The following is a 9,939-nucleotide window of genomic DNA, read 5'->3' as shown; positions in this document are numbered from 1 at the left end:
CCCTAACCCAGTCTCTCTGCCACAGCACGCCCTAACCCAGTCTCTCTGCCACAGCACGCCCTAACCCAGTCTCTCTGCCACAGCACGCCTAACCCAGTCTCTCTGCCACAGCACGCCCTAACCCAGTCTCTCTCTGCCACAGCACGCCCTAACCCAGTCTCTCTCTGCCACAGCACGCCCTAACCCAGTCTCTCTCTCTGCCACAGCACGCCCTAACCCAGTCTCTCTCTCTGCCCTAACAGTCTCTCTCTCTGCCACAGCACGCCCTAACCCAGTCTCTCTCTGCCACAGCACGCCCTAACCCAGTCTCTGCCTGCCCTAACCCAGTCTCTGCCACAGCACGCCCTAACCCAGTCTCTCTGCCACAGCACGCCCTAACCCAGTCTCTCTAACCCAGTCTCTCTGCCACAGCACGCCCTAACCCAGTCTCTCTCTCTGCCACAGCACGCCCTAACCCAGTCTGCCACAGCACGCCCTAACCCTCTCTCTGCCACAGCACGCCCTAACCCAGTCTCTCTCTCTGCCACAGCACGCCCTAACCCAGTCTCTCTCTCTGCCACAGCACGCCCTAACCCAGTCTCTCTCTCTGCCACAGCACGCCCTAACCCAGTCTCTCTCTCTGCCACAGCACGCCCTAACCCTAACCCAGTCTCTCTCTGCCACAGCACGCCCTAACCCAGTCTCTCTCTCTGCCACAGCACGCCCTAACCCAGTCTCTCTCTGCCACAGCACGCCCTAACCCAGTCTCTCTGCACAGCACGCCCTAACCCAGTCTCTCTCTGCCACAGCACGCCCTAACCCAGTCTCTCTCTCTGCCACAGCACGCCCTAACCCAGTCTCTCTGCCACAGCACGCCCTAACCCAGTCTCTCTCTCTGCCACAGCACGCCCTAACCCAGTCTCTCTCTCTGCCACAGCACGCCCTAACAGTCTCTCTGCCACAGCACGCCCTAACCCAGTCTCTCTCTCTGCCACAGCACGCCCTAACCTCTGCCACAGCACGCCCTAACCCAGTCTCTCTGCCACAGCACGCCCTAACCCAGTCTCTCTCTCTGCCACAGCACGCCCTAACCCAGTCTCTCTCTCTGCCACAGCACGCCCTAACCCAGTCTCTCTCTCTGCCACAGCACGCCCTAACCCAGTCTCTCTCTCTGCCACAGCACGCCCTAACCCAGTCTCTCTGCCACAGCACGCCCTAACCCAGTCTCTCTCTCTGCCACAGCACGCCCTAACCCAGTCTCTCTGCCACAGCACGCCCTAACCCAGTCTCTCTGCCACAGCACGCCCTAACCCAGTCTCTCTGCCACAGCACGCCCTAACCCAGTCTCTCTGCCACAGCACGCCCTAACCCAGTCTCTCTGCCACAGCACGCCCTAACCCAGTCTCTCTCTCTGCCACAGCACGCCCTAACCCAGTCTCTCTGCCACAGCACGCCCTAACCCAGTCTCTCTCTGCCACAGCACGCCTAACCCAGTCTAACTCTCTCTGCCACAGCACGCCCTAACCCAGTCTCTCTCTCTGCCACAGCACGCCCTAACCCAGTCTCTCTCTCTGCCACAGCACGCCCTAACCCAGTCTCTCTCTCTGCCACAGTACGCCCTAACCCAGTCTCTCTCTCTGCCACAGCACGCCCTAACCCAGTCTCTCTCTCTGCCACAGCACGCCCTAACCCAGTCTCTCTCTGCCACAGCACGCCCTAACCCAGTCTCTCTCTCTGCCACAGCACGCCCTAACCCAGTCTCTCTCTGCCACAGCACGCCCTAACCCAGTCTCTCTGCCACAGCACGCCCTAACCCAGTCTCTCTGCCACAGCACGCCCTAACCCAGTCTCTCTCACTGCCACAGCACGCCCTAACCCAGTCTCTCTCACTGCCACAGCACGCCCTAACCCAGTCTCTCTCACTGCCACAGCACGCCCTAACCCAGTCTCTCTCTCTGCCACAGCACACCCTAACCCAGTCTCTCTCTCTGCCACAGCACGCCCTAACCCAGTCTCTCTGCCACAGCACGCCCTAACCCAGTCTCTCTCTCTGCCACAGCACGCCCTAACCCAGTCTCTCTCTCTGCCACAGCACGGCAGCCATGTTGTCTGTTCCCCACCCATGGTCTCCTCTCCATTAACAAAAGCTGAAGAACATACACACATCCAGGTACTTTCCACAGGTGCTGGAGTTCTAGGTAAACTCATGGAAAACAGAAAGGAAAACGCCACACTGCTGCTCGTGCTCCCGGATATTTATTTATAACAATGTTTCCACCATTAGGTCCTGGATACCTGATGAAGACCTAAGGGTGGAAACGTTATAAATAAATATCAGCTGGGAGCAGCAGTGTGGCATTTTCCTTTCTGTTTTCCCATGGTCTGTAGTTAGTCCACCAATAACCCATGGTCTGTAGTTAGTCCACCAATAACCCATGGTCTGTAGTTAGTCCACCAATAACCCATGGTCTGTAGTTAGTCCACCAATAACCCATGGTCTGTAGTTAGTCCACCAATAACCCATGGTCTGAAGTTAGTCCACCAATAACCCATGGTCTGTAGTTAGTCCACCAATAACCCATGGTCTGTAGTTAGTCCACCAATAACCCATGGTCTGTAGTTAGTCCACCAATAACCCATGGTCTGCAGTTAGTCCACCAATAACCCATGGTCTCTTCTCCATTAATCCATGGTGTCTAATGGTCTGTAGTCCATTAACACTATTCTCCTGCTGCTCAAGACGTGTTGTAGTTAGCTGTATCCTTCCCAAAGTTGTAATAGTTGTCCATGTCGTCCATGTTGGCCGTGGTGAGCTTGGTGAGGTTCTGGGAGCCTCCATTATCCATGTTGTTGTTTGCCCCTGAGGTCCCAAAGTCAAAGTTGTCCTCCTCATAGTGGCCCTGGCCCTCCATCCCAGGAAGAGCATCTGGGAACACACAGAGAAACAGGGCTGTTAGGGAGAGTACAGTGGTTGAACCAACCCCAACCCCGACCCATAACACAGTGGTAGAACCAACCCCAACCCAGAACACAGTGGTTGAACCAACCCAGAACACAGTGGTTGAACCAACCCCAACCCCGACCCAGAACACAGTGGTAGAACCAACCCCAACCCAGAACACAGTGGTAGAACCAACCCCAACCCAGAACACAGTGGTTGAACCAACCCAGAACACAGTGGTTGAACCAACCCCAACCCCGACCCAGAACACAGTGGTAGAACCAACCCAGAACACAGTGGTTGAACCAACCCAGAACACAGTGGTTGAACCAACCCAGAACACAGTGGTTGAACCAACCCCAACCCAGAACACAGTGGTTGAACCAACCCCAACCCAGAACACAGTGGTAGAACCAACCCCAACCCAGAACACAGTGGTTGAACCAACCCAGAACACAGTGGTTGAACCAACCCCAACCCAGAACAGTGGTAGAACCAACCCTAATCCCAACCCAGAACACAGTGGTTGAACAAACCCTAACCCAGAACAGTGGTAGAACCAACCCCAACCCAGAACAGTGGTTGAACAAACCCAGAACACAGTGGTAGAACCAATTTGTAAGTCGCTCTGGATAAGAGCGTCTGCTAAATGACTTAAATGTAATGTAATGTAACCAACACTAACCCCAACCCAGAGGTTGAACAAACCCAGAACACAGTGGTAGGACCAACCCCAATCCAGAACCCAGTGGTTGAACAAACCTAGAACACAGTGGTAGGACCAACCCTAACCCCAACCCAGAGGTTGAACAAACCCAGAACACAGTGGTAGAACCAACCCTAACCCCAACCCAGAACACAGTGGTAGAACCAACCCCAACCCAGAACACAGTGGTTGAACCAACCCAGAACACAGTGGTTGAACCAACCCCAACCCAGAACAGTGGTAGAACCAACCCTAATCCCAACCCAGAACACAGTGGTTGAACAAACCCTAACCCAGAACAGTGGTAGAACCAACCCCAACCCAGAACAGTGGTTGAACAAACCCAGAACACAGTGGTAGAACCAATTTGTAAGTCGCTCTGGATAAGAGCGTCTGCTAAATGACTTAAATGTAATGTAATGTAACCAACACTAACCCCAACCCAGAGGTTGAACAAACCCAGAACACAGTGGTAGAACCAACCCTAACCCCAACCCAGAACACAGTGGTAGAACAAACCCTAATCCCAACCCTGAACACAGTGGTTGAACCAACCCTAACCCAGTGGTTGAACCAACCCAGAACAGTGGTAGAACCAACCCAGAACACAGTGGTAGAACCAACTGGATCACAAACAAAGTTTTAACAAACAGGATATACAACCACCAAGTCAGGCTGCTCATTGACTGTTACTAACAGCCTACAATAAGAAGGCTACAGGAATGGTAGTTAGGTGGCTGAATAAATAAGTGATGGATCGTGAGATGAGAGGAAGGAGAGTAAAGCCCTACCTTGTCCATCAGGGGAGATGTTCATGCTGGGTTAGGGTAAAGGGTTAGGGATAAAGCCCTACCTTGTCCGTCAGGGGAGATGTTCATGCTTGGTTAGTGTAACGGGTTAGGGATGAAGCCTTACCTTGTCCATCAGGGGAGATATTCATCAGTGGTTAGGGGTAAAGGGTTTGTTCTTAGGGTAAAGGGTTAGGGGTAAAGGGTTAGGTCTTAGGGTAAAGGGTTAGGGGTAAAGGGTTAGGGGTAAAGGGTTAGGGGTAAAGGGTAAAGGTAAAGGGTAAAGAGTTAGGGGTAAAGGGTTAGGGGTAAAGGGTTAGGGGTAAAGGGTTAGGGGTAAAGGGTTAGGGTAAAGGGTTAGGGGTAAAGGGTTAGGGGTCAAGCCCTACCTTGTCCGTCAGGTGAGATGTCCATGCCGTGTTTGACCTTCATGTGTCGGCTGAGGTTCCCCTTCAGGTTAAACTTGGAGGAGCAGTAAGGACACTTGAAGGGTTTGGAGCCGGCGTGGAGGTGCATGTGACCCAGCAGGTTGTACATTCTGTTGAACGACTTCCCGCACACCTGGAAAAGTCAAAGCACGAGTAACATTATATGTTCATAATCGTGATTGTTTGGCTTGACAACATCAGGGCTATTAACTGTAGTCCCTGCTACCAGTCCCTATTAACCAACCCCCAAGACCTAACTGTAGTCCCTGCTACCAGTCCCTATTAACCAACCCCCAAGACCTAACTGTAGTCCCTGCTACCAGTCCCTATTAACCAACCCCCAAGACCTAACTGTAGTCCCTGGCTGCTACCAGTCCCTATTAACCAACCCCCAAGACCTAACTATAGTCACTGCTACCAGTCCCTATTAACCAACCCCCAAAACCTAACTGTAGTCCCTGCTACCAGTCCCTATTAACCAACCCCCAAGACCTAACTGTAGTCCCTGGCTGCTACCAGTCCCTATTAACCAACCCCCAAGACCTAACTGTAGTCCCTGGCTGCTACCAGTCCTTATTAACCAACCCCCAAGACCTAACTATAGTCACTGCTACCAGTCCCTATTAACCAAACTCCAAGACCTAACTATAGGCCCTGGCTGCTACCAGTCCCTATTAACCAACCCACAAGACCTAACTATAGTCACTGCTACCAGTCCCTATTAACCAACCCCAAGACCTAACTGTAGTCCCTGCTACCAGTCCCTATTAACCAACCCCCAAGACCTAACTGTAGTCCCTGCTACCAGTCCCTATTAACCAACCCCCAAGACCTAACTGTAGTCCCTGCTACCAGTCCCTATTAACCAACCCCCAAGACCTAACTGTAGTCTCTGGCTGCTACCAGTCCCTATTAACCAACCGCCAAGACCTAACTGTAGTCTCTGGCTGCTACCAGTCCCTATTAACCAACCCCAAGACCTAACTGTAGTCTCTGGCTGCTACCAGTCCCTATTAACCAACCCCAAGACCTAACTGTAGTCCCTGGCTGCTACCAGTCCCTATTAACCAACCCCCAAGACCTAACTGTAGTCTCTGGCTGCTACCAGTCCCTATTAACCAACCCCCAAGACCTAACTATAGTCACTGCTTCCAGTCCCTATTAACCAACCTCCAAGACCTAACTGTAGGCCCTGGCTGCTACCAGTCCCTATTAACCAACCCCCAAGACCTAACTATAGTCACTGCTACCAGTCCCTATTAACCAACCCCCAAGACCTAACTATAGTCACTGCTACCAGTCCCTATTAACCAACCCCCAAAACCTAACTGTAGTCCCTGCTACCAGTCCCTATTAACCAACCCCCAAGACCTAACTGTAGTCCCTGGCTGCTACCAGTCCCTATTAACCAACCCCCAAGACCTAACTGTAGTCCCTGGCTGCTACCAGTCCTTATTAACCAACCCCCAAGACCTAACTATAGTCACTGCTACCAGTCCCTATTAACCAAACTCCAAGACCTAACTATAGGCCCTGGCTGCTACCAGTCCCTATTAACCAACCCACAAGACCTAACTATAGTCACTGCTACCAGTCCCTATTAACCAACCCCCAAGACCTAACTGTAGTCCCTGCTACCAGTCCCTATTAACCAACCCCCAAGACCTAACTGTAGTCCCTGCTACCAGTCCCTATTAACCAACCCCCAAGACCTAACTGTAGTCTCTGGCTGCTACCAGTCCCTATTAACCAACCGCCAAGACCTAACTGTAGTCTCTGGCTGCTACCAGTCCCTATTAACCAACCCCCAAGACCTAACTGTAGTCCCTGGCTGCTACCAGTCCCTATTAACCAACCCCCAAGACCTAACTGTAGTCTCTGGCTGCTACCAGTCCCTATTAACCAACCCCAAGACCTAACTATAGTCACTGCTTCCAGTCCCTATTAACCAACCTCCAAGACCTAACTGTAGGCCCTGGCTGCTACCAGTCCCTATTAACCAACCCCAAGACCTAACTATAGTCACTGCTACCAGTCCCTATTAACCAACCCCCAAGACCTAACTATAGTCACTGCTACCAGTCCCTATTAACCAACCCCCAAAACCTAACTGTAGTCCCTGCTACCAGTCCCTATTAACCAACCCCCAAGACCTAACTGTAGTCCCTGGCTGCTACCAGTCCCTATTAACCAACCCCAAGACCTAACTGTAGTCCCTGGCTGCTACCAGTCCTTATTAACCAACCCCCAAGACCTAACTATAGTCACTGCTACCAGTCCCTATTAACCAAACTCCAAGACCTAACTATAGGCCCTGGCTGCTACCAGTCCCTATTAACCAACCCACAAGACCTAACTATAGTCACTGCTACCAGTCCCTATTAACCAACCCCCAAGACCTAACTGTAGTCCCTGCTACCAGTCCCTATTAACCAACCCCCAAGACCTAACTGTAGTCCCTGCTACCAGTCCCTATTAACCAACCCCCAAGACCTAACTGTAGTCCCTGCTACCAGTCCCTATTAACCAACCCCAAGACCTAACTGTAGTCTCTGGCTGCTACCAGTCCCTATTAACCAACCGCCAAGACCTAACTGTAGTCTCTGGCTGCTACCAGTCCCTATTAACCAACCCCAAGACCTAACTGTAGTCTCTGGCTGCTACCAGTCCCTATTAACCAACCCCCAAGACCTAACTGTAGTCCCTGGCTGCTACCAGTCCCTATTAACCAACCCCAAGACCTAACTGTAGTCTCTGGCTGCTACCAGTCCCTATTAACCAACCCCCAAGACCTAACTATAGTCACTGCTTCCAGTCCCTATTAACCAACCTCCAAGACCTAACTGTAGGCCCTGGCTGCTACCAGTCCCTATTAACCAACCCCAAGACCTAACTATAGTCACTGCTACCAGTCCCTATTAACCAACCCACAAGACCTAACTATAGTCACTGCTACCAGTCCCTATTAACCAACCCACAAGACCTAACTATAGTCACTGCTACCAGTCCCTATTAACCAACCCCCAAGACCTAACTATAGTCACTGCTACCAGTCCCTATTAACCAACCCCCAAGACCTAACTGTAGTCACTGGCTGCTACCAGTCCCTATTAACCAACCCCCAAGACCTAACTGTAGTCCCTGCTACCAGTCCCTATTAACCAACCCCCAAGACCTAACTATAGTCACTGCTACCAGTCCCTATTAACCAACCCCCAAGACCTAACTATAGTCACTGCTACCAGTCCCTATTAACCAACCCCCAAGACCTAACTGTAGTCCCTGCTACCAGTCCCTATTAACCAACCCCCAAGACCTAACTGTAGTCCCTGCTACAAGTCCCTATTTGAGGCAGTAACCAACCTGCAACACGAAAGACTAGGGGGCGGTTATTTCAGAATTCAAATAAGTGTCCGAAACCCTCCCCTGTAGACAAACACCAATGTTATGTCCACTGGATGGAATCAGAAATTGAGGATCCTTTAATGCAGATGTTTGTAAAGGTAATCCGTACATCCTTTCCTCACTTTGCATTTGAAGGGTTTGACAGGCAGGCCAAAAACTCACCAGGTAATATATCATATAAATATATAATCTCACCAGGTCATATATAATTTACATATATAATCTCACCAGGTCATATATAATTTACATATATAATCTCACCAGGTCATATATAATTTACATATATAATCTCACCAGGTCATATATAATTTACATATATAATCTCACCAGGTCATATATAATTTACATATATAATCTCACCAGGTCATATATCATTTACATATATAATCTCACCAGGTCATATATCATTTACATATATAATCTCACCAGGTCATATATAATTTACATATATAATCTCACCAGGTCATATATAATTTACATATATAATCTCACCAGGTCATATATAATTTACATATATAATCTCACCAGGTCATATATAATTTACATATATAATCTCACCAGGTCATATATAATTTACATATATAATCTCACCAGGTCATATATAATTTACATATATAATCTCACCAGGTCATATATAATTTACATATATAATCTCACCAGGTCATATATAATTTACATATATAATCTCACCAGGTCATATATAATTTACATATATAATCTCACCAGGTCATATATAATTTACATATATAATCTCACCAGGTCATATATAATTTACATATATAATCTCACCAGGTAATATATTATATAAATATATAATCTCACCAGGTAATATATAATTTACATATAGAATCTCACCAGGTAATATATTATATAAATATATAATCTCACCAGGTAATATATAATTTACATATAGAATCTCACCAGGTAATATATTATATAAATATATAATCTCACCAGGAAATATATAATTTACATATAGAATCTCACCAGGTAATATATTATATAAATATAGAATCTCACCAGGTAATATATTATATAAATATATAATCTCACCAGGTAATATATTATATAAATATATAATCTCACCAGGTAATATATAATTTACATATATAATCTCACCAGGTAATATATCATTTACATATATAATCTCACCAGGTAATATATCATTTACATATAGAATCTCACCAGGTAATATATAATTTACATATATAATCTCACCAGGTAATATATAATTTACATATATAATACCAGGTAATATATAATTTACATATATAATCTCACCAGACAATAAAAATACAATAATGTGTCATTAGTTCATATACTTGTTCTCGTCACTGTATAATATAAACTCACCAGGTCATATATAATATATAAACTCACCAGGTCATATATACACCATATAAACTCCCCAGGTCATATATAATATATAAACTCCCCAGGTCATATATACACCATATAAACTCCCCAGGTCATATATAATATATAAACTCCCCAGGTCATATATACACCATATAAACTCACCAGGTCATATATACACCATATAAACTCACCAGGTCATATATACACCATATAAACTCCCCAGGTCATATATAATATATAAACTCCCAGGTCATATATACACCATATAAACTCCCCAGGTCATATATACACCATATAAACTCACCAGGTCATATATAATATATAAACTCCCCA

At 47.6% G+C, this 9,939-nt stretch overlaps 1 protein-coding gene across 1 annotated transcript; it reads right to left on the bottom strand.

The window, feature by feature from the left end:
* Positions 1–1,483: 1,483 nt before the first annotated feature.
* Positions 1,484–5,013, bottom strand: LOC135567002 (zinc finger protein 710-like). The gene is made up of 2 exons (XM_065014527.1): positions 4,804–5,013; positions 1,484–2,905 (listed from the first exon to the last, which is right to left on the bottom strand). Exons 1-2 carry the CDS (start codon positions 4,949–4,951, stop codon positions 2,715–2,717), a joined length of 339 nt encoding a protein of 112 aa, XP_064870599.1. The 5' UTR covers positions 4,952–5,013; the 3' UTR covers positions 1,484–2,714.
* Between the last annotated feature and the right edge of the window lie 4,926 nt (positions 5,014–9,939).

This window comes from Oncorhynchus nerka, unplaced genomic scaffold (assembly GCF_034236695.1).
Source record: "Oncorhynchus nerka isolate Pitt River unplaced genomic scaffold, Oner_Uvic_2.0 unplaced_scaffold_2786, whole genome shotgun sequence".
In the NCBI taxonomy this organism is placed as follows: domain Eukaryota; kingdom Metazoa; phylum Chordata; class Actinopteri; order Salmoniformes; family Salmonidae; genus Oncorhynchus; species Oncorhynchus nerka.
This window is presented reverse-complemented; position numbering and strand designations above follow the sequence as displayed.

What these genes read in the sequence shown, in the direction of transcription:
- LOC135567002 (XM_065014527.1), bottom strand. Translation starts at nt 4,951, where the DNA reads ATGTACAACCTGCTGGGTCACATGCACCTCCACGCCGGCTCCAAACCC. An exon ending in CATCTCACCTGACGGACAAG is followed by an intron (nt 2,906 to 4,803) that starts GTAGGGCTTGAC and finishes GTGTGTTCCCAG; the next exon opens with ATGCTCTTCCTGGGATGGAG.